This window comes from Delphinapterus leucas, chromosome 1 (genome assembly GCF_059928025.1).
Source record: "Delphinapterus leucas isolate spDelLeu-1000000601 "Yukka" chromosome 1, BTC_Dleu_Yukka2, whole genome shotgun sequence".
In the NCBI taxonomy this organism is placed as follows: Eukaryota; Metazoa; Chordata; class Mammalia; order Artiodactyla; family Monodontidae; genus Delphinapterus; species Delphinapterus leucas.
In genome coordinates, this window is record NC_143129.1 from 91,843,014 (window position 1) to 91,868,173 (window position 25,160).

A 25,160-nucleotide genomic window follows, 5' to 3' on the forward strand; every position below is an offset into this window, starting at 1 on the left:
ACAGAAAATGGATTGTGACAAATGTGCCAACGCCATCTACAGAGGAAGGACAGTCTTTTTAACAAATGGGGCTAGAACAACTGAATATCCATATGCAAAAAAATTTTTATTTGATCCATATATTGTACCATATAACAAAATTAACTGAAGTTGTATCACAGACCCAAGTGTAAAACTTAAAACTATAAAATTATAGAAATATAGGAGAAAACCTTTCTGACCTTGGTTTAGGCAAAGATTTCTTATATGACACTAAATCTTAGTTATGTGATACTAAAAGCAAAATCCATAAAAGAAACATTGATAAATTGGACTTCATCAAAATGAAAAATTTATGCTCTTCAAAAGATACAATTAAGAGTATGAAATGACAAGCCACAGACCAGGAGAAAATATTTGCAAGGCGTATTAAAGTACCTGAATCCAGATATATAAGGAATGCTCAAAACTCAGTAATGAGAAAACAGCTCAATTTAAAAAATGGACAGAAGATCTGAACAAATATTTTATGAGGAAAACAACACAGATGGCAAATAATCACATGGAAAGATGCTCAACATCATTAGTCAACAGGGAAATGCAAACTAAAACTGCAATGAGATATTACATACCTATCAGAACGCTAAAATTAAAATGACTAGCCATGTCAAGTGTTGGTAAAGATGTGGAGCAAATGGAACTCTTATACATGCTGGTGGGATGTAAATGGTAAAACTACTTTGGAAAACAGTTTGGCAGTTTCCTAAAAAGTTAAACATATTCCATTCCATTTCTAGGTATTCATCCAAAAGAAATAAAAGCACATGTCCATACAAAGCCTTATATATGAATGTTCATAGCAGCTTTATTTGCAATCGTCCAGGACTGGAAACAACGTAAATGTTCACTAACAGATGAACAGACAAAACAAACTGTGGTACATACATACAATGGACACTACTTGGTAATAAAAGGAATGAACTATCAATACAACATCAACATGGATCTCAAGATAATTATGCTGAGTCAAAGAACCAGGCCAGCCCCCAAAAAAACGTTACGTTCTGTATGATTCTACTTATATAAAATTCCAGAAAATGTAAACTAATCTCTAGAGGATTAGTGGTTTTGGGGTGGGGGTGTGTGTGTGGGGAAGGTTAGCTAAAGGGGTTGCAAAGGGGCACAAGGAAAATTTGAGGGGTGATGGATATGTGTACTATCTTTTTTTTGTTTTTTTTTTGTGGTACGCGGGCCTCTCACTGTTGTGGCCTCTCCCACTGCGGAGCACAGGCTCCGGACACGCAGGCTCAGCGGCCGTGGCTCATGGGCCCAGCCGCTCCACGGCATGTGGGATCTTCCCGGACCGGGGCACGAACCCGTGTCCTCTGCATCGGCAGGCGGACTCTCAACCACTGCGCCACCAGGGAAGCCCCATGTGTACTGTCTTGATTGTAGTAATGGTTTCATGTGGGATATGTATATCAAAACATCAATTTGTATACATTAGATATATGCAGGTTATTGTATGTCAATTTTACCTCAATAAAGTGAAATAAAAAAACCAAAATATAACAAATATGTCAAATCGAGCAATAGAGAAGCAAAGAAATCAATGGAAAAAAAAATCAATTTGAAAAGTTTCCAGTGTCTGTATTTCCTGTTTTCATTATAAAGAGAGAGAGAAGGGAATGCAGTATGACATCTGTTCCATGCCCCACAGTACACCCATAACCCTCGCCAGCTGTCTCAAAATACATGCTTTTGGTTGTGAGAGTGGGGATGGATCAACTCAAAACCATCAATTCCCATAAGAGAAACAAGCTACAGTGCAAGCCCTTCTGATAACAAAGATTTAGTTTAAAATGCTCATCTTTCTTATGAAGGACAGCATATTATCAGTACATCTTGCTTTATGGAATATACCTTTGTTCCTAAATGGAAGAACTTTAAAACTTATGTTCTAATAATAATAACTAACAGTAAATGAGCACTGAGTATGTCGATTAGCATGTGCTATCTCATTTAATTCTTGTGATTAACTGTACCATTCTACCATATAGCTTAGCCTGGTAAGTAACTGGTCTATGATCACACAGCAATTAAATGGCAGAGCTCAAACCTAGGTATGTCTGATATGAAAGCTCATGCTCTTAACAGCTACACTTAACTGAATGTTCTAGTTGATAGTTTTGTAGAGTGCCTAGTACTTATCTTTATGCTTCTTTTTTGAAAAGCTAGGATTTCATGTATGCACATTACTCAGAGAGTAGGAATAAAAAGTATCAGCAATTCCAACTATATAAAACACATAAAAACTTGGCCCCAAATGGCCACTGATTAATTCCCTTCTAAAACATGTTTCATAGTAAAGGCTATGAATGTAAATCTAAAAACCCCATAATTCAATTCCCTAAATAAAGTTCTACTTGCTTCTTAATATCCCAGTTCTTATCCATGCAGAAACTGGACTTCTTTCAGTTATAAGCTTATGTTCATGTGATGTTTATTAAAGATTTAAACTACCTACTCCAATCCTAAAAGCTCTTCCTAAAAACATCTATCAAAATGGGATCATTTTTTTGGTCAAAGAATTGTTAGGTCCAGGCTTATGGGTGACAAAGAATGTTTCAACTTTGAGTACATTTAAGTATATTTATGGATCTTTTTTTTTTTTTAATGCAAACATACTTGACAAGCTTACTAGTATAGGACAATGCATGTTTTTTGCTAAATTCAATTTTACTTTTCTCATCTCAGACCAGCCTTTATAATAATCTGCTTCCATAATAAGCACAAGGCCATGACCAAGAGCAGATGTCAGATTCAACCTACAGTGAACTTGTATTTGTATTTTTCTTGAGCCACAGCACCTTCCATAACTTTTGTTTGTTCTATATTTTTGGCACTGCCACAAGATCCTTATAATCATTATTATTTTAAGAATATTTTTGGCAAACGTAAATCATTTACTGTTAACACAGACATATATGTAACATTTAGATTTTTATTTTTAATTCTGGCTGTTTAAAAAACTCACAGTAGTTAAATATTACAGTCTCATACTCTAAATATATTTCTAACTTTGTCCTGTCTACAACATTTTTGTCTGTAAATTTTCTTGCCTGGGGAATTCTCCAATGGCCTTTGGCCAAAACCAACAGTTATATCCTAGATGTTAAAAGAGTTATACCTGTTTTATGACTGAGGTATCAGTGGAAAGGAATTCAAGACTCTTTAAGCTAATTCTATGTGAAAGTTGTAATACTTTACCATTTATTATTGCAGAAGCAATTTAAAGAATGCTTTAAAATAAAATGATACTAATACAGGGTAGATTCTACTTAGTCATAGCTAAGTGTAGTCTGCATCAGATCTGACACATGCAGATATAATATACCCAATGTGGAAGACTCAAACTATTTAATCTGACTTTTTATTGGCAGTCAAATCTATTTTCCAAATTTTAAAAATTAAGGTTCCCTCATCTTCTTCTAGAGTAGTCAGACCCTGCTGGGAAGCTTTTCCTAGATTTTCTTAGAATTAATGAACCGGGCCTCTCTTGCTGAACTGTGTGATTCCACCCCAAACTCCCCTGGACAGTTCATGAGCAATGTAATCTGTTTTCACTGTGGAAGGGATTCCCATAGTGTTCTCATTCATGAACATAAAGTGGTCAGGTCAAAGGGAGAGACTTTCATGAAGAAGGCTTTTCTCTGATGTAACCCCTCCTAAAATAGAAAATCACTTTATATAAAGTTCAATTAGGACCAAATACTGTATAAATGGCCTCTGTAACAATTAGACTTCAAATACAGAAGAGGCTGAATATTACATTATTTTCTATTGACTTCTCTGGTTCTATGCCAAACATGTCTAGGCTGCAACAGAAGAGTGAGGAGGCTCACTCTTCTGTAGAATTTTGGGGAGAAAAAGAATTATGGGGGCTCTACAAGGGTGTAGTTGCAATCTGAAACTTTGCAGACATTTTGGAAAATGAATGAAGCTCTTTTACAATTATAACTTTATAGGTAGGATTTACTTACAAATTACAGGAACTTTTATAATACATCCTTATATAAATCTAACCCTTGCCAATGTGACCTACTATTTATTTAACAGCAACAGTGAACCATATGGTTTTGTTCAGAGATGCAAGATTAAAGAATAGATTTTATGTCCAAGAAAAATCTCTTTTAAAGGTAAGGAGAAAAAAGATAAGCTTTTTTTACTTAAACATAATGGAAAAACCAATCAAAGCTATTTAGGACAAAGACCAAAACCTTTTCAATCAACTAAGCATGAATTAAGAAAGAATACTAAAAGGAAGAAAATTAGTGAGCTGTCATATTAGTCCAAGAAGAGCAAGTGTTTGTTGCTAAGCAAGAGCTATATAGAAAGAATGCAGTGAAATCCTGACATACTACAGAACCAAAAACAAACAAAAAAACCCAAGCCAAAACAAAAACCTACTCCACAAATAAAACAAGATTTCATTTTAACTTTAAGAATCTGGTATGGCAGTTGCTTTTCTCAAAGGACTGAAACAATTTTGACCCCCAGCTGCTACTTATTTTATCTAACAATAGACTATTTAAAGATGTATTACTTCTGGTGAAGCTATTCATTTCACCTAAACTGCCTATAGTTTAAACCTCAGAAGAGAACTTCACCACTTATAGGCTGTATGCACAGACTAAATACAACACTTGTGCCTGATTCTGAATGGTATCTTATATCAAAATGCTCTCTTAATTATAGCTCTTGCTTCTCAAGCTGCTCTTTCAACTTGTCAGAAGCTGCCTAAAGTAACTAAAATTGGATTCACGCAGAAAAAAATTTTTTTTAGGAAAACATATGCAACAAGCACCTTAGCATCTGTTAACATTAAAACCAGAAGGCAGTCTGTTTAAGCACACATAAGGCAGGCTGTAAAATTTAATAATTCACAACATTCATTTTGAAATATTATCGCAATCTTTTAAAACAATGGCATATATTTCATCTGTTCAACAACTATTTATTGAGCATCTATATGCTCAATAAAACAAACATAAAGCTCCACAGGTTTGTATCATTTCTAAAGCTAAAAAGCAAAGAGAAAAATAAGGTCATCCTCTAATTTTTCTGTTAGAGGCAGCCATTCCCCAACCCCTACCCCAATTATGAGAGGGTTGAGGCCCAAAAGTTTTTGTATAAGTCAACTGCGATATTTACAGGAAACTTCTTCCTGGAGTCCCAGTGTAAACAGGGACAGATCCTCAGGTGAGGATATTTATTTAACACACGCTGCCAAGCTATTGTAGTTTTCTAAAATCGGATTGCTATTTATAATAATGCTGCTCCTGGAAAATGCTTTCTGAGCTCTAAAAGGACACGAACAATGCACTTTCTAGTTCAGCCTAGGCAGTGGAACTCTTCCAGGTCTAGGCTGATAATTCCTGTGGAGAGGAGAGCCAGAGGTCTCAGATGAGAAGAAGGGAAGGAAGTAGGAAAAACAACAGGCATTAGGAGTGAGGATTAGGAATGAACTCAAACTTTCCTCAATCCTTTTTCTTTTCTCTTGATCGATCAGATAAACATGTGAAAATAAATGGGAGGGTGTCCTGGGTTTAATCAGGTTAGGACTACTGGTAATAGTGGGATGGGGTTATGAGAAATAGAATAGTTTTCAGGGACGTACAGGGAAATGATGAGAAATCCCCAATAGTGACAAAAGGGGAAGACCGGTGGATGTGGCAGAAATGAGTCACCAAGCAGAGGGAACATTTTTATGTAATATATGTTGGCAGGGGAGTCATTGAAAAGTCAGGCACTGTTGAGGGCACACTAGAGACATCAATTCAAATGATTAGCTACTACTGACTGTTCCTTGGATATGGGGTACATGATATGTACTGAGAAAATATAAATAAAGAGAGAAGAAATGAATCCTACACTGTTGGAGTATTTGTAATGCCATGCAAATTATAATGTTACACAGAAATACTAGTTGTTAATCATTTCTTTTTAATACAGACAAGGAAGCTTTGTTTCAGACAGACTGAATGACTTTACCAAGGTCACACAGTCATGCTTAGTGGCACGACAGGCAAAGACTCGGGCAATGAACTTTATCACGTGACTAGACATGTGTCAAAGCCATAAACGGATGATCCCCAGGGACACCATGCAAAACAAGACTGAAGTAAGTGGGAAAAGGAAAATAAGTCAGACTCTACCCCCATACCAGAAGGGAACTGCCTCATGCACTCCGGAGAAATGAAACCACTGGAAATCACTTATCACACATTACAAAGCTCCAAGGGAAAACAAAAAAGCAATAGTTTTCGGCAGAGACTATGCTTTCTTCAGCATGCCCAAGTCTCATCTTCTTTGGCCATTTCTCCTCACCTATGGGGGTATCATTTTCCTACTACTCACACAGATAGCCTTAAGCTCTTTTCTTCCCCTCTCCAAATCTGATTTCAAGACAGATTGGGAAACATCCTTACCAAGGTGTAAAAGATTCAAGATCCTTTAAAGGAGTTATGCCCTCTTGATCTTTTTTTTTTTTTATGTAGACTTTTTTAGAGTAGTTTTGGGTTCACAGCAAAATTGAGTGGAAAGTAGAGTTGTCATATACCACCCCCCAGCCCTGTGTATTTTAACAGATATCAAATACTGAAAAAAAGTAAGGATTTATAATTTGGGATCTAGGGAATCTATTCACGGTCTTAATGGGGTCCTTGATCTATCAGATATTATATCCTGAATTATGGTATATGTGTGTATATAGATTTTTTAGGAAACAGGTCTCATCAAGTTCTTAAGGGGTTGGCATTCAGAAACAGCTAACGCTACTAAGCTAAAGAATGAAGTTCAAAGTCTAGACATCAGGTAGAGAGACTAAAGGAGCTATGTGGAGGCAGAAAGGCTTCATCAGTGTCCCAAAATCATACCATACAGGTGGCTGCTATAGCAAGTATTGATATATATACCCAGGCCTCTCAACTTCAACTGGGGCTATAGAAATATCCTAGTTAACCAATGATATGGCTTTCAAATATATGATGACCACTCTCTCTCTCTCTTTTTTTTTTAAACATACCTTTAAAGCTTCTATAACAAGGTCCCTTGCTTCAAGCTCTCCTTCAAGAATACTGAATAGTGTTAGGAGTTCTGGCTTGCTGAGTTTTTCCAGATTCATCCTGAAAGTCTAAAACAAGGACAATAATCAGACAATCTTCAGAAGACAGAATTAATTTGATACTATTAAAGAAAAAATAAAGTGAGACAGATAAGAAAAGAGCAACAATTAGAGTAGAAAATACTTTAAGAAAGGAAATGGTTATAATTAAATGGAAAAATAAGAACTTTCTGAGTTAATCATAAACTGAGCAGTAACAGAAAATAAAATTCATTTTAATTATTGATTTCATCACCATTCACAAAGATCAAATTTTCATCATTTTTCCTCCAGGCATATATACAAACATCCTAGAAGGTCTCAGAAAGAATTAATCACTAATTTTGTTCACTAGAAGTTCAGGTAAAATGTTGTTACAATGAATAGTATTTAAATGAAAAATTGTTTGACCACGAAAAGATATCCCAGTTTTAGATAACTAAATTCCAAAACTATATATAAAACACTGTGGGATCCCTCTGAAACTGGCTGAAATGAATTTGAGCAAAGATAATGTTTGGTGGGAGTATGGGAGAAATTTTTCTTTTAAATTGTCTACTTTCACAGAGAACATCTATCACAATATTTATATTTCATATAGTAAAATAAGACTTAAATGCAACCATGTACAAATGTACTTTTAAATGACTGCTTAAAATATATTGTTTAAACATCTTAATTGGCCAGGCTACTATAAACTGAATTTATTTGACTTAACAAGTTCACAATTCTATGAAATCTTGCATCTTTTAAAATATGTTAAATGGCAAATTACATGGCACAAACTCAGTCCTTTCCATAAGATTAATTTCTCACAAACCACACATAGATAGAAGCTAGGCGGTGTACAATCTTGGAAGGATCTTCTGACCATTGTGTATGGTAAGATACATTTCATAACTTCTAAAGTACAGCAAGTACTATTTTCCCTCTCCCACTCTTTACTTCTAAATTGCCACTCTCATATAGTTTTTTTTTTTTTAAAGTGAATCACAACATGACTAGTTCACACACCCTCCAGCAACTCCCAACTCCTATGAGCACATTAAATTTTAGGAGGCACACAAAAGAGGCATTGATTCCTTCCAGAGCTACTGCCTTTAAGCGAATGAGAGCGTGTAGAAAATGCATACTTCACTGTGTTGTTAGATGTTGCTCCAGAACAGACTGTACAAATCTTTTGCCACATGGTAAAACATGTTTAATGTAACTTCAGCTCTAACTGCTAACTTTCTAACTGGTGAGGGTCAGCGACTAGTAAGCGATTCTCACATTCTCACTTCAGTATTAGAGAGCCCTCACAACAGTTACTTTAAAAATAAGAGCTAAAAAAAAATTTAAAAAACAAAAAAACAACAAACCTAATAAAGCTACACTTAATATAAGATGGTATGCTGGAAAAAACACATGGCTTTGCAGTCAGATAGATGCCAGGTCAACATCTTCCTAGTTGTGTGACTGGGCAAGTTTTCTGATTCTCAGTTTTCTTACCTGTGAAAGTGAAATGATGATATCTAACTCATAGGACTGTTGTAAAGATTGAGTTAATAAATATAAAACATCTTGCCAAGTTCCTGATAGAAGCTGATCAATGGTTTAATTATTAAGAACTACTATCCTCTCTCACTTTCCAAAAGAATTCCAAGAAAGGCATTACCAACATTGGGGGCAGCCAAGATCAATTACTTCAGAAATAAGTGACTTTGGCTGCCCTTTTGTAGTTGGGAACCACAAATGAAGAAGGAGGATAGCATCCTGGAGTGAATAATGATGAGGAATTTAAACTACCATTTGAGTCACACTGGTTTCTTAGATGAAACCCTTCCCCCAGTTCCTGATGGTTTCATGTTTTAATCTCTCTCAAGGAGATCGTAAGGCAGAGAAAAAATCCTATCATTTTATTCCTTTTTTCACCCCTCCCCTGATATTAAGCAGAATAATGGGCACTTGGTAAAGGCGCTCCATAAATACCAACTGCACTGAGTAAATCAACTAGGAATAGAGCTAAAACTGATAGTGTTTACACATATTACTTTTTTTTCCTTCAATATCTTTATACTCCTTAAATATTCTCATTTAGAAATCTAAAAACTGTGGCTTAAAGATGCAGTGTGATATAATAAAATATAATAGACCGGGAGTGAAGAGTATAGAATTTTAGTCTCAGCTCTGCTACTAAACAGCTATATGGCTTTGAGAAAAAAAAATTACCCAGTTGCTCTGGCATTGAGTTTCCTCACAGGTAAAATAAAACAGACTAGATAGTCTCTAAAGTCCTTCATGGTTCCATTCTAAGCTTTCATGAGTGAAAATCAAGAATTACTTGTTAGAGAAATCAATTAAATAAAAATTACAGGTAAATACACAAAGAACTAAAACAGATTGTACCTAAATCACAGTTTTTGATCTGTTGTGATAAATATACATCCTCATAAAAGAGTGAAATTGAAACATCTTAAGTCACTTTAATTATAAAACAGTCTAGCCTAGGCAAGAAAAAATTCTATTCTTTGTCAATGGCATAAAGATCAATATTCATGTTACCTCTACACTTGTAAATAACTTCTGCAAACAAATTTTAATATCTGGAACATTTTGCTAATGTATCAACTTATTTAGCTTGGTGTCTACATGAAATAAATATAATACAAATACAACACAGGAGGGAAAAAAAGGGCCACAGCTGTGTCATTCAAACCCAAGAGGTCTGTTTTCGCATATTCCTATAACCATTCTTTATAAATATTAAAAATTAGTTCTTTGCTGTCCTTTACATTTGAATCTAATTTTAACACACAACACATTGCAGAACTTTTTGTCTGAAATATAAATGAACGATAGTAAAACTGCATTATGTTTTAGTATGGCAGTGATATTCCTGGGGGTGGTATGAGGGTGGGGATGGGGATGGGGGTGATACTGACCTGATAACTGGCAGTCACACTTTAGTCCTCAAGTATAAATTCTTAAGGTTTTCTTCAGTTAAAATTTGGGAAAATGGACAAATATATTTAAAATGTCATCAGCATGGTGGAAAAATGTCCAATGCTGCAAAATAATAAGAAATTTATTGTCTATGTGACCATACTATAAACAATTGGTAAATCCCAAGAATGTCAGCTGTCATTATAGCTGATGAAGCCTGACAGCTGTTGGTTGATACAGACAAGAAAGAAGAAAATAGCCACTTCTTCAAGTTGAAGCTGAGTAACATAGGAAAAAATATCAGGAATCTGGCTTCCCTTTTGCAATCATAATTAGGGAAGGTGAGGTCTTTCAAAATCTTTTCACTGTCATTTCAAGGTCTATTTTATGAATGTCACCAGAAGAAACTGACTTTCTCTCCCTGAATTGATAAAAGCCTATTTGCTTGAAACACCATGACTTATACACAATGCACTCAGATAAAAAAAAAATAACCTAATTACAACTGAACTTTTCAAACTGCCAAATTCGTGTAAGGAAAATTCTCATCCCCTCATCTCTTGCCAATCAATAAACAAACAAATCAATCTGTCACCACCTCAACTTTGTAGGGCTTATTACTCATCCCAGATTCTACTTTTTCCCATTTATTTTCAAATATTAAATGTTGAATTATATATAATTTTTGGTTTATGTTTTTCTAATAGTGTACTAGACCCTGCAAACTTAAAAAAAAGATAGGCCCTAATTTTTATTTGATAAAACATAAATTTTGTCTTGTATTTAAGGTATTTAAAGTACCAAGTCCATTCGACTCCAATTTCTGCCAATATATAAATTATATGGTCTAAGATTTTCAGAAAAAGGATGTTTCTAACTCCATATTCATTATCAGAAATATGACTGCCAGATTTCTGGCATGTCATATTGTAGTCTACAGACTCATTCTCCACTTATTTTCTAAATGAGCTGTTACTTGTCATTGTCCATTAAGTAACTGTGAAAGACAAGATCGTTTCAACCAGATGCTCAGCTCACTCCTTCCGGCAGAATCTCTCCAAGACCCAACTTTCCTTAGAGTTTAGATGTAGATATTTCTGCCTAAGGAATGCTACAGTCTATAAATTTGAAATAAAAACCACCTGTGGACAAGTTGTCTGTATATGTTATCATACACTGTGGTACAGCTAGCTGTAGCTATATTAAACTTTATAGTTTTCTCAATTAAAAAAATATATAAACATATATAATAAAAAGTTACACATATTTTAATACCCTGGAAAACTGAGCCTATTTATAGACTAAGTATAAAACTTGTTTTTAAGTTATTAATAAATGAATTCAAACATGAGTTTGCCCAGCTTACAATATGGTCTATTCACATGCTACTTCCCACCAAGTCAGGGCCAACAGCCAGGAGAGCATGAATCTTTTTTTTAAAAATACATTTATTTATTTATTTATTTATGGCTGCATTGGGTCTTCGTTGCTGTGCGGGTTTTCTCTAGTTGCGGCCAGCGGGGGCTACTCTTCGTTGTGATGCGCGGGCTTCTCATCGCGGTGGCTTCTCTTGTGGAGCTCGGGCTCTAGGCGTGCGGGCTTCAGTAGTTGTGGCGTGTGAGCTCAGTAGTTGTGGCTCACGGGATCTGGAGGGCAGGCTCGGTAGCTGTGGCGCACAGGCTTAGTTGCTCCGCGGCATGTGGGATCTTCCCGGACCAGGGCTTGAACCCGTGTCCCACTGCACCACCAGGGAAGTCCATGAATCTCTTCTGTATGAACTTCCATGTGCCAACAGCCACAAGAATTATGGGTATCGAGGAGGACACTGGCTCTGCACCTCCTGAACAACAGTGCTCATTTTGCCACGGAGGTATGCTGCTCTGGCTTGGGCTCTGTTCATTTTATTCTAGCCTTTTCCCTTGACCCAACATCCACTCATTCTGGTTCTGGTTGTGCCTCTTCCTTCTTGAGGAAGTCTCAGCTTTTGCTCTGGAACTCATTCTTTGATAGCAGGCATTGTTGCCTTTTTACCACATGGAGATTGGGTGGCAGAAAAAGAAACACCCCAGTTTCTACAGCTATGTAAGGAGTAAGGCAGGGCAGGGTGGAGTACACGTAGATGTTTGTCTATCTAGTATCTGGGTTTGTGTATGTCTTTATGTGGAACTGAAGGCTTTATTTCTACGTGGTGGGTGATGTGGGACAGGAAAGAGAAAAAACATTTTTAAGGTGAATCTCAGATATTTCTGAACATAGAAGCACCTCAAAAAAACCTACATAAATCTTTTTTAAAAAATCCATTTGGCTAGCACCAAAAAAAAAAAAAAAAAAAAGAAATCAGTTATTTTACCCAGGAGACCACTCTGGCAAAACTGGATAAAAATCACTTCTTTACTATATACTCAGATATCAGATTAAAGAAATTTATACTTGGGCTACAACTGACTAAGATTCAGGCCATTCAGTAAGTTTTTAGTATCAGTGATAAGGTATTCGCACGGATGTAAAGCAAACTTGCTCCAATTATGTAAAGACTCTTTCCAGTACATATAAACAAAACCAAAATTTGGGAGGCCAGTTAATCCTAAAACTTCAAAGAGTCAACACTGACATACAAAGTGGCTGTTTTGACAGCTTTCCATTAGATAATGTACTTCCTTAAAAATCCAGTATATATGAAATTTAAAAAAATAAACATGTCACATTTATAAATACCAAATCTAAAATGGACAAAAGTGCACAGCTATTTTTAAAAAAATGTATCCAAAGCAACCTCCTATCTGAGGGCGGAAGGTGTTGACACATTACCTTGACTATCTCAAGATTTAAGCCTTCCCACCCTCTGGCACTTTTGGTTTTTCATAAAGGTTATTTATGCGTTTGGGGGTAAGAGAGTGACAACATTCCAAATTGTACCTCTCATTCCACTTTTGGCATTTTAGGATTAGGTTAGTAAAGAAAAACATGTCAAAATATTATCAGAAAATAAATTTTCTGATCACGGAAGCAAATCTTTTGTACGTTTACTAAAGAGAGCTGTTTCTGCTATTATTATTTACAGATTCTAAAACCAAGACAGAAAAACAAACCTTTTTACTGAATTCTACAATAGTATGCAATAAAAGCTTTACTACAAATGTCAAATCAATCTTCTTTCAGTTGAAGGTAAAAGATATTATCTGAGTATTTGTATTCTTATGTGTCTATGTGTTATAACGTGTTATGGGTTAAATTGTGTCCTCTAACCCCAAAATTATACATTGAAGTCCTAATCCCCAGTACCCCCATAATGTGACTGTATTTGAAGACAGGGTCTTTAAAGAGGTAATTAAGTGAAAAATGAGGTAATGGGGGATTTCCCTGGTGGCACAGTGGTTAAGAATCCACCTGCCAATGCAAGGGACATGGGAAGAGTCCTGGTCTGGGAATATCCCACATGCCGCGGAGCAACTAAGCCCGTGCGCCACAACTACTGAGCCTGTGCTCTAGAGCCTGCGAGCCACAACTACTGAAGCCCAACAACTAGAGCCCGTTCTTCACAACACGAGAAGCCACCACAATGAGAAGCCCGCGCACCGCAACAAAGAGTAGCCCCCACTTGTTGCTGCAACTAGAGAAAGCCCGTGTGCAGCAATGAAGACCCAATGCAGCCACAAATAAATAAATTAATTAATTAAAAAAAAATAAGGTCATGGGATTCCCTGGTGGTCCAGTGGTTAAGACTCTGCGCTTCCACTGTGGGGGGGCATGGGTTCGATCCCTGGTCAGGGAACTAAGATTCTGCATGCTGTGTGGTGCAGCCAAAAAAAGAAAAAAAAAAAAGAGGTCATTAGGGTAGTCCCTAATCTAATATGCCTGGTGTCCTTATAAGAAGAGAAAGTTGGACAAAAACGCAGGACAGGGAGAGACCATGTGAAGACACAGGGAGAAGATGGTCATTTAACAAGCCAAAGAGAGGCCTCAGAAGAAACCAATCCTGCTGACACATTGATTTCTGACTTCTAGCCTCCAGGATTGTGAAAAAATAAATTTCTGTTGTTTAAGCCACCCAGTCTGTGGTACTTGTTATGGCAGCTCTAGCAAACTAATACAACATGCTAACCGTTTACTACTTTTAAAGACTATTACAGCAACTAGATCAAAGCCTTCCCCTTACCATGAGAGTGCCTGAACAAAGAATGCCCTGCTTTGTCTTATCCGTCTGCTTTTTCCAGCAACACTATGTATAGGATTATATAAAACAGAATGGTTTTGAAACAGTTTTGGAGATTGTAAATTTCAGGATCCTGAAATATAATATGAATAATGCACTTACAAAGAAATTACAACAGTGCTAAAGGATTGAGGTGCTTGTTTATCCAATACTGTCAATATGGATTTTGAAGGAGGCCTCAAGAAACCAGTTCTGTAATAAAGCTGATTATTCGTTAAGATCAATACTTAAAATGCTTTCAGTACTCTACTCAAAGCTGATTCTAGGATACCAGATATTCTAGATTTATACTTAGTACAGAAATTAGTAATATAATTGAGCTTACCAATGTTAATCACCACTTCCTCAGAGTTTTATTTTCATTTGATTATTTTTTTCCTCAGAGTTTTCTAGAGTAGTTTTCTAAGAAGAGTTCAAGCCTTAATAGCAATAATAAAAAAGATACACACTTTTTGAGCTAAACATACACATGTTCCAGGCAGTGTTCTAAGTACTTGACATGTATTAATTCCGTCCTTACAACCTTAGGTGATAGATGCTATAACCATTATCAACAAGTTCATCATCATCATCATCCCCATTTTATACAGGTGGGAAAACTGAGGTACAAAGGCTAAATAACTTAAAGTCTCACATCTAGTATGTGGCAGAAATAGAATTTGAACCTAAGTAATTTGATTCCAGAGGCTTCCTTAGAAACCACTGCTACTTGATAACCACTGTTCCCATCAGATTTTCTCATTTTATCAGCTAAAATGTGATTCACAGAGCTGGAAGGGACCTCAGAAATAATCTAATTTAGCACTCTCATTTTACAGATGAAAACTGAGGCCAGAGCTGTTAAGTGAATTACTGAAGATTATAGTTAAATAGTAAAATTATTAAGATCCAGTCGAATCCACTTTCTGGGACACCATGATGGATATCAGGATTTTGTTTTGGTTAGCTCTGTTTTAAGCCTCATACATCTCTAGTGTATCTGTGTGTGTGTGTGAATGTCCGTCTCTCTTACTATGTGTGTACATCTGTTTCTATCATTGTCTCTTCTACATGTTGCCAACAACATTTATATGCATCCTGAAGAAAGGGAGGAAGTGGCCTCATGCCCATAAACAAGCATTCAAACATCTCTCCCCCAAAATGAGGACATCTGGCACAACGCTATTAAAAACAGGTCTGTCTACCTAGATATCCGTTTACACCTTTTCAAGTATTCTCATCTGAGACAAGACCAAACCAGAAGAGCTACATTAGTTAAGCTACTGGAATGTACGTTAATGAAAATGAAGAATAGTTTTTACATTAACACATTTTTTCATTAAAATTAAAAATATGTCTTCTAATATCAGAAAATTACCAGCAGTATTTACCATCTCAGGTATATGTGTCAGTGGCTTTATTTATTTCAATGAAATTATAACACGATTTCATTGAAATACGTATATCTGTCTATATCATCTATCTGTCCATCATTCCCCTAAATTTCTGCTTTTCTGAAATAATGTCACCATGATTTGTAAAATACCACAATGAGGGAATAATATGTAGATTGATTTTATTTCCAGTAAAATGATTCATGGGCCTCAATTCTACAGGCAGCCTGGAATACAAGAACCGTTTAAATATTCAACCTTAATGTTGGATGAAGTCGTTGACTCCATCAGGATTTCAAACCAGGAAGAAACAGAGCATATGGTGTGGAGGATGAACTGTAATACAGTCAAGGTATCTGTGTTTTAGCTATGCCCATAACCTGACTCTCCCTGAACTGTAAAAAAAATTTCACAAAAACCTGTAACAGAATATTGTAACTGATGATGTTGTTTTGCCTTTTAACTTCTGTCTTCTAAATCAGACCACTGATTTTTTAAAAAGTTTAACAATTTGATATCAGTTGAAAATGACCAACAGACCTAGCAATTGTTTTTGCTCCAAGGTTTTTTGGGGACAGTAACTCTTCTGGGAGGCAGTATGTTGCAGTGGAAAGTGCTTGGACTTTGAAGCCCTACAGACCTAAGTTTGCATCCTGGCTCTACCACTTCATACTTCCTTGATCCACGTAACCTTTGAGCTTTCAGTTCTTCATCTATAAAATGCGGATGACAATACATACTCTAACAGGATACTGAATGGTTTAAATGAGTTAGTGACTGGTCAGTTCTCTCATTTCTCATCCCTGGAGAGCATATATTTGGTTTCATCTGTAAGGATAATGAAGTTTTCCTTTTTCCAATGAGTTCTCACTTTCTACCACTCATGTGTCTAATTTAGAAATCAAAACAAGTTTACTGCTTCTAACCTGGTAGGTTGATCTGCTCCAAGAAGGGGATGGCCTGGCCAGTTCCTGGGAAAGGCAGCTTAGAACACACACAACACTTATTCAGGCCAATGGTTATCTGCACACCACTTGGGAAAGAAAAAGGACAATCTTCTGCCTAGAGTGGCTTTTTGTGATTTTAGGATATAAGTGAAAAGATTGCTTTTGCTTCCACTGAATTTCTACAGCTTTTAATCAAGTTACAATTTTAACTCACAATACTGATAAACGCGTTTTCTAAAAATATCACAGCTATTTTGAAATCATATTAAATGCATAATGGATATGTATCTTATTCATAACCCAAGAGCAGTTATCACATTCTATTACATCAATTCATCTATATACATAGCTGTCTTTTGTCTCATAAGATTCTGCTCTTCTAGACAAATACTCTGTCTTATTCAGCTTGATAAACTTAGCACCCAGCAGTCTCTGGTTCAAAGGGGTAATCAAAACATGCTGGCCGGAAAGAAATGTACAGTGCAGTACCTTGAATTACAGTGTACAAAACTGGACTTTATCTTCTGGGAAATAAGAAGCCACTAAACATTTTTAACTAGGTGAATCTCACAATAAAAATATAGTTTCAGGAAGGTTAAAGCTTGACATACAGAGTTGATTTGACTGAAGAGAAACTGGAAGCAGAAAAAGCAGTTGGGAGAAAACTTTAACAGTACAGGTATGAGGTTAAAGTGTGTGAACTAGGATGGTGGCAGTAAGAATAGGAAAAAAAAAAAAAGACCGATGCAAGAGACTTTATAAAGAATGTATAGTAACTTGGTACTGGTTTTTTTAAGGAGGTAAGAGGGGAAATAATCCCAGATCAGCTGAGGTTTCTAAGGCTGGGTGACTATAATGATGATGCCATTCACAGAAACAGGGATGTTAGAAAAGGAACGGGTTTTGGGGGGGAAATAATGACTGTGATGCGAGACATGCTGAATGAGAAGTAACTAGACCCCCAAGAAGAACATGTTCAGACTCAGTGAGTGTGGTGAAGGCTAAAGGTTTAGAAGCAGAGAAGTCTTTCGGGGTGGAGCCTTTTCCGAAAATTTCTTCCGTGTCTTCAATTTAAGAACAAGAGGCAATAAGAAGAAGCTGATACATAGGACTAGACCAGATCTTGTTTGTACCGTCAAATATTAAACCAGTTAAGAACCAGATTGTTTCTGTTCTCACTCCTGTTCAACCCACTACAATAGAAAGGACTACTTAGCAGCAACCAAGGAATGGGGAACACCTTCCTTCAAAAACCCCCAAACTTAGTGCTCCTTTTTTCTACAACTTACCCGCCAGTTCATTCTCCTCTCTGTTATAATTTATAGATCTTATTTCTCATTAAAACAACCCATCCCTGCTTGCTTCTCCCTCTGCACTCCTTCCTCCCTGGCTCACCTTTCTAGGCGAGCAGACCCAGAGAGCACTGCAGCCTCTCCTTCCCCAGCAGCTCTGTACAAAGGATCCATGCAGATGCTCCCAAGGCTCAGGGTCAGGAATCTTTTTTGTCTGTAAACCCTGTCGTCCTGTGCTCTCCTATTTTCCTTCCTAGCTTCTATTTGAACTCAGTAACAGTTAAGGATTATATTCTTTAAACTCAGTAACAATTAAGGATTACATTCTTTGTGGCTCCAAAAGGCAGAAACGATTCATTTAGCAGCAAAGCACACATTTAGAGTGGAAGCTCTGGCTTTGGACCTGAAATACAGAGTTTGGAAATAGTCGGCAGGGAGAAACCATATTACTACATTCTTTACTTCGATGCCTGCTTGTAGTCCTGTTTTCCTCAGCCCACAAACCCCTGTCCTCCACTCCCCCACCTCCACTCTTAACTTCCCTATCCATAGTTTCTTCTCACCCATTTGAGTTGTTCTTATGCTTGCTCCTTACTTTGGGGGTAGTAGAAGAGTTGTTCAAAAGGCAAAAATCACTGTCAATCAAAATTACCATTGAAAATCCCTTAAATCTCACAGAAGGTACAACCCTGCACCATAATCACGGTATCCACGAAACCATTTATATGACACTGAGGGTGACGGGACTTAAGACACTGTGGAGTGAAACAACTGACAATTCAGAGAGAAGACATCAGATGGTTGAATCCCTTGCCTTTCCTTTTCCAGGGCCAAAAAGTTTAAGGAAGATAAGGTACATGACAGAATTATGAAACACACACAACCGTAAGACACATGGGCTGCCCTAAAAACTCTTCTGTCGGATGTCTGAGATCATGACATATACAAGCTTTGTTTCCCTCTAATTAGGAAGCTTAGCTATATATTCAAATATTTAAAACAAAACCAACCAATAACTAAACTCAGACACTAATTCTTCACATTTGTTTAAATGCTAAAGGAGTAAAAGAATATTTAAGATTAAATTCTTTAATTCACATGCAAAGTGCTAATAATAATGGCCATAATACCTACCAATTACTGAGTGCTTCCTATATGTCATGTTCATGTAATCTTTTAAAAAAAAATCTCTGAAAGTCATTTTTAAGTCACAGCTGAGGAAACTGAGATATGGTGAAGATAAAAAACTGCCATTTCCCTGGGTCATACAGCAAAAGAGCAGGGATTTGAACTCAGGTCTGCCTTTAAAGTCTGTGCTGTAAATCAGCACACTTTAGAGCCTCACCATAAATAAGCCACGTTCTCACTGAAATGCTCTGAACTAAAACTAGGAAGATTTGATTTTTAGTTATTATCAGCAAACATCCAGGAAATAAGAAAAAATGGCCTTTAGTAACAGGCTGACAAGCTATTCCTGGGGTCAACCACCACAGACTGGACAAACTTCCTCTAGAAATAAATCTCTGCTTCTTGTATCATGCCACTAAACACCAATTCAGTGGCCTAAAAATCCTTGTATCAGATGTCTGAGATCATGACATATACAAGCTTTGTTTTCCCCTACTTAGGCGTCTTAGCTATATATTGAAATATTTAAAATAAAACCAACCAATAACTAAAATCAGACACTAATTCTTCACCTTTGTTTAAATGCTAAAGAGGAAGAATATTTAATATTAAATTCTTTATGGACTGTTTATACTAACAAGATGTGCCACATCTTATCAGTAAATTATCTTTCTAGTCTACCCGAAGGGGTCAGCTTCAAACTAAGTTCAACAAACGCTCATGAAGTCAAACTATATACTAGGCATTGTGAAAGGTACAAAGATGAAACAAAACATATTAATACCTCTCTCAAAGAATTTATAATTTAATGAGGCAGATTACATATATACCTTAAAAAAAAATCTCTGCATACAAATGTTTTTCTTCATCTGACATAATCAAACAGGTGTTGAAAAAGTTAAAGGAAAGATTTCCAAGACCCAAATGTGTATCAAACAGATCCTGCTTATTGTGCCAAGTAATCAAAGAGCATTATTTGCTTTTTCCTCTCTGCTCATTTAAGGCCCTGGCAATCACCACAACTTTGGTTTCCTTAGTCTCTTACCTCAGTTTATTTTCTGTTCTCTGCTCATGTAATAAGATATATCTTTTTGGGAATTCCTGTTCTGCTTTTAGTTCTTTTCTGCTGCTATTGCTAGGGGCCCTTAACCACCTATCGCAGTACCCTTTGTGTTTGCTGGAGAGACCCTCCACAGTTTCTTCTTTGTGCCTTTTTATCGGAGATCTGGAAACAATCACTGAGCAGATCTGTGAGCACTGAGACTGGCTCTGAAAACTTCAAACCTAACTATTCAAAATTAATTACCTTCAGAAAGTCTACCTTCAGAGACTCTAATCAGGAAGGTAAAAGACAGCTGTTATAATTGCCCCCATGATTCCAACTCCTTGCATCCCATGGTTATTATCTTTGGCTATAAATAACAGTAGTAAGACAGACTTCAGACCAAAAGCAAAAGAAACAATGCTAAAAAAAATATGGCAAATTTAATATATGAAAGTGCTAGCAATAGATGATTACTAGGGATTCAATGGCATTAACATCAGGCCAAAAGCATCAATATTTTGCACCTGCTGAAATGAAGGCCTTTTTAGCACACTATAGGGACACTCTCTGGTAGTCACATGTGTGTGAATAGCTGGAGTTTACCTTGCTTTTATTTATCCTTATCGCTGAGATTTAAAATGTGCTTTTAATTTTCATCCCCTGAATTTTGGTAGATGATAGTGGTCTTGTAAAACCAATCAACAACATCATACATACATATATATATATATATATATATATATACATATATATCAGTTTCACCTGGAGGGAAGAACCCACCATAAAATAGGGGCTAGAGAGTAACCAAACGCCACCGGACCAGATTAATCATAAACCTAGACCACTGAACCTGAATTTTCTTCAAACACTTCCTGCCTTTTGTTTCAACAGAACTATACCTTCCAGGTTAACTGCAGTCTCCCTGAGCAACAGGCCAGCCCACCCGAGACTAGGAGATACTCATTCCTAATCTAAAGCTCTTTATTTACTTATCTGTACTGTTTCACTTGAAAGCAGGCTGTTATTCACTGACAGTCCAACAATATACACTGCATTCCTACCCACACAAGACCAACTCTGTAGATATCCAACACGCCCACCTCACTCTGAAATACCAAAGGGTGGTTTTTCATCCAGTTTTCAGGGAAGAAACAGGGTGGAAAGCAAAAATGAAACGCAACTCAAACCTAAAAAAACCCTTAGAGGTTGGGTTCTCCCTCAAGGAATAAAGGTACAAAGGGGGGCGGGGAAGGTTACTATTTCTCCTTCCTCCAGAGACTAAAAAGATCCCGAAGCAGGTGAGCCCTCGATGCCCCACAGGAGAAAAGAGGATCCTAGGGGCTTCAGGCGGAAGGCTGAGGATCAGAGAATGGGGGATGGGAAGAACCCAAGTGGGGGAAGGCCGTTTCGTCCGTGGAGCTGCCAGTCTAGGTCGGGTCTCTGATTTTTGCATCGCCCCATCTCTCTTTCTTTTTTTTGAAAACACTGATTTTTATCTTACGGATGAAACTAGCTCTGGTCCCACCCTAGCGAGCAGGACAGGTGTAGGAAGGGATGTCTGGCCTCCCGGGGGCGGCCAGACAAATGGGGGTGGGGACAGCAGTCTACAGAATGGGAACCCGTACGCCTTCTCCGAAGGCTGAGAGGCTGGGCGAGGGGGCCCTGTAAACGGAGGGTGTCAGGAGGGCAGCCCCTTCTGGGGAGCTGGGGTTGACGGGGGACAATAAGTGGCTGCGAGCACCCTCGAAGGTTGAGGAGCCGCCTCCTCAGGGAATACCGGGAGGTAGAGGAGACGGCTCCGCCCCCTCAGGGGATGGGCGCGAGCGGCAGTTGGGACGGCGGCGGGAGGACACCGGTGGTCCTACCCCTGCTTTTCTCTCGAGAACCCGGCCTCCAGCCGCCGCCAAGCCCGGGCGCCAGCGGCTCCTACCTTTTCCCAGCGCTCGGGGCTCCGCTCCCTGCCGCCTCCGCCACCCGCTCCATCCACAGCCCCCCGAGGCCCCGCCCCTCGACCGCCTGGCGAGGGCCCTGGCATTCGGCAGGGCCAATCTCCTTCTCGCCTCTCCATCTCCGACACCAATCCGCTCCGGCTGGAGGAGGGGCTTCTCCAATGTCTTTTAGGCTCCTCCCGGGGCCCCAAGATCCCTTTTGTTTGGGGAGAGCCTAGCTGGGATTGAGCTCGCGTCACTTCCGGGAGGAAGAGTAGTCCTCCGGCCCGGGCTAGGGGGTGGGCTTACGACCCTCACTGCCAGACTTCTGCAACTTTCCACCTTCTAAGCTATTTCTGGACCGGACGGTGGCGAGTGCTTCGTGTTTACCCTCATGGTACGGGCAGCTTAGGAACGGCGGGTTTCGGGTGCCCTGATTGATCAGGCACATTAACGTTTCATTTCATCCAAAATGTTAATAAATGAAGTGCGCTTTGGGTCTGCTTTAGAAAACCGGTTGTTGAAAACCTGGTAACGTGGCTTGCCTTCTCTCTTTTTTTTCTCCTACGAAGCCTGTGCTAGAAACAAGGGCGCAAAGATAAAAAACCCGGAGACCCCCCCCCCTTCTCTTTTCACATTACATTTGGAAGAGAATAGTAGCTCTGGAGCCCCTGGAGCGGGGACACCGGGTAGCCCAAACCCAGCCAGACCTGCGTTCCAGGTAGAAGTCGAATGAATAAAATTTGTGTGTCTTGGTTTTCTACGTTATGTTTTACAAATGAGGGGACTTTTTTGTGTCCTTGGCTCCATTATACTGTGGGGCCACGTTTGCAGTGACGCTGGGACACAGGACAGTAGAGGATGCAAGGAATGCCTGTCCCTCGTGAACACAGGAATGCAGATCTTGCTGGTGGTCGCAGCAAGCCTTACCAGCACCAAATAACCCAGAAAAGGGAGAGGATGCACCCCTTCCTTAGGTCAAGGTTTCTGGATCCTTTTCCAGTTCACAGATTGATTCAACTGGTTAAGAGAATAATAACCACATTGTTTTTAATATAATATAATAAATACTTACAATTAAATATGTATAATGCATAAATAATGTAAATTAATTTTAATATATTATTTCTAACATTAACAATTCTTATTAAGCAAGACAGTACTAGGGGCCTAGTACTCACCTAGGCAGACTATCTCAGGACAGGTGCAGCCCTGTCCTCGTGCAGTTTACAGTCTGGTGGTAGGATGTGGTCAGTCTGCAATCATTGATATGTTTGAAGGAAGTAAACCGGTATTAATGTCATCACTGTGCCAGGTACTTTCATATAATGATTTAATCTTCACTACCAAATGAAAAATCTTTCCTAACCTGTAAGATAGACATCATTGGTGCCCATTTTACAGATGAGAAGATAGAGATTCAGAGAAATCAAGTAAAGCCATAGAGCTAGTAAATGGTAAATAAAGAACTTCCAACAAGATGTGTGATTTCAAACCTGTGCTATATTCTGCTCACCATACACTTGGCTCTCAGAAGGAGAGCTGGTCCAGAGTGGGCCTGGATGACTGTAAATCCAGCATTAGAGACCGAAACAAGCTCCATGCCTCCCCCTATTGACTGCTGGCTGGAGAAGGTCATCTCTATATATGAAGGACAAGAAGACTGTACTGAGGTGCTCAACAGCAGCCCAAGTGCTTCTGAAGTAACAAATAGGAAATACAGAACTTCAGAAAGACATCATTCCCTGTGATCTGATGATCTGAAAGGCGATATGAAGGGCCAGGCACATAGTAGGTGCTCAACAAATACTGACGTCACTTGAAACAAATGTCTGAAATGGTTAAAAACACAGAGTTTAAGTGCTGGACTAGGCCCATGAATTTGAAAAATTCCGTTTCCTCCTCCTCCCTTTTGCCCTGCCTTACGGGTGTGCAATGAGGAAGTGCCTCATTGCCCGACAATGAGGCAGATGTGGGAGAACAGGCTATTTTCTGCTGGCTTCTGAGTCACTCTAAGAGTTGTCCCAGTGAATCAGCTCATCCCTCCTCCCCTCCTTCCCTTTGTTAACCCACCACCACCCATTCTACTCCCAGGCTGACCTGGTGCTTTCTTCCTTTACAGCAACCGGCAGCTCCCCTGATTCCCTGAGCTCCCACTTGTCCATTCCTCAGTGAGTGTGGGAGGACCCAGCAAGAATGAGATCATCCCCACCGTCTAGGATTGAGTCCTGAGGGTATTCAGATTACTCTCTTTTTAATTCATCACCCCAGGAGCTAGTGCATGGGCAGGGCTTGTGAACCTGAAGTTTTGTGATTCTTCAAATATATAAAATGTGTAAATTAATTTAGAGTCTGGCACACTGATGTACATACACAGAGGTAGAACGTGGGTTTGTACTAATTTCTTAAATTTGTATAACACAACATACCATTTTTATATCTATTATTTTATCAACTTGCCAGTAAGTATTAAATGCCTACTGTGTGTCAGGTAACAATTTAGTAAGAAGTGCTAAAGATTATAGTGTGTGTTAATTTTTCTCCAAATAAGTAAACTTCCTAGGTAGGTCTACCATAAATGTTTATTGCTGGTTTGGGGAGGCAATGATGGAGTAAAAGAGAGCTAGACTGGAAGTAAAAACAACAAAACAAAAAACTGCGAGTTCTTCTGGAGTTCTCCCTCTGTCACAAACTCTAGTTTCCTAGGGCTGCTGTAACAAATTACCACAAACTGGGTGGCTTAAAACAACAGAAATGTATTCTCTTTCAGTCAGGAGGCCAGGAGTCTGAAATCAGGGTGTTGACAAGGTCGGTTCCTGGGTGAGGGGTGTTGGTAGGGGTGGGTTTATGGGACTTAAACTGCTCTCCTAGTTTATGGGGGTTCCTGGCAAACCTTGGCATTCCTTGGCTTGTAGCTGAATCGCCCTAGTCTCTGCCTCTGTCTTCACATGGCTTTCTTTCCTCTGTGACTTGATGTCTCTATATGTCCTGTCCTCTTCTTTTTTTTTCTTTTTTTTCCTGCGATACGCGGGCCTCTCACTGTTGTGGCCTCTCCTGTTGCGGAGCACAGGCTCCGGACGCGCAGGCTCAGCGGCCATGGCTCACGGGCCCAGCTGCTCCGCGGCATGTGGGATCTTCCTGGACTGGGGCACAAACCCGTGTCCC

The 25,160-nt window shown here is 38.5% G+C and overlaps 1 protein-coding gene across 14 annotated transcripts in view; it reads right to left on the reverse strand.

Moving 5' to 3' along the window:
* The window catches only part of CTTNBP2NL (CTTNBP2 N-terminal like), a 68,050-nt gene extending 43,999 nt beyond the window's left edge, over positions 1-24,051 (reverse strand). Inside the window, exons 1-5 of one of the 14 annotated variants that reach the window (XM_089917895.1) lie at positions 16,582-22,064; positions 14,608-14,701; positions 14,226-14,288; positions 10,069-10,192; positions 7,067-7,174 (exon numbers count right to left, since the gene is read on the reverse strand). In XM_089917895.1, the coding sequence (XP_089774021.1) occupies positions 7,067-7,165 (99 nt within the window). In that variant the 5' untranslated portion in view covers positions 7,166-7,174; positions 10,069-10,192; positions 14,226-14,288; positions 14,608-14,701; positions 16,582-22,064. Of the gene's footprint in view, positions 1-7,066; positions 7,175-10,068; positions 14,702-16,581; positions 23,112-23,176 lie in introns of those variants that run through there. The other 13 variants (XM_089917866.1, XM_089917888.1, XM_089917863.1 and 10 more) reach the window with 13 other exon arrangements.
* Positions 24,052-25,160: the final 1,109 nt, after the last annotated feature.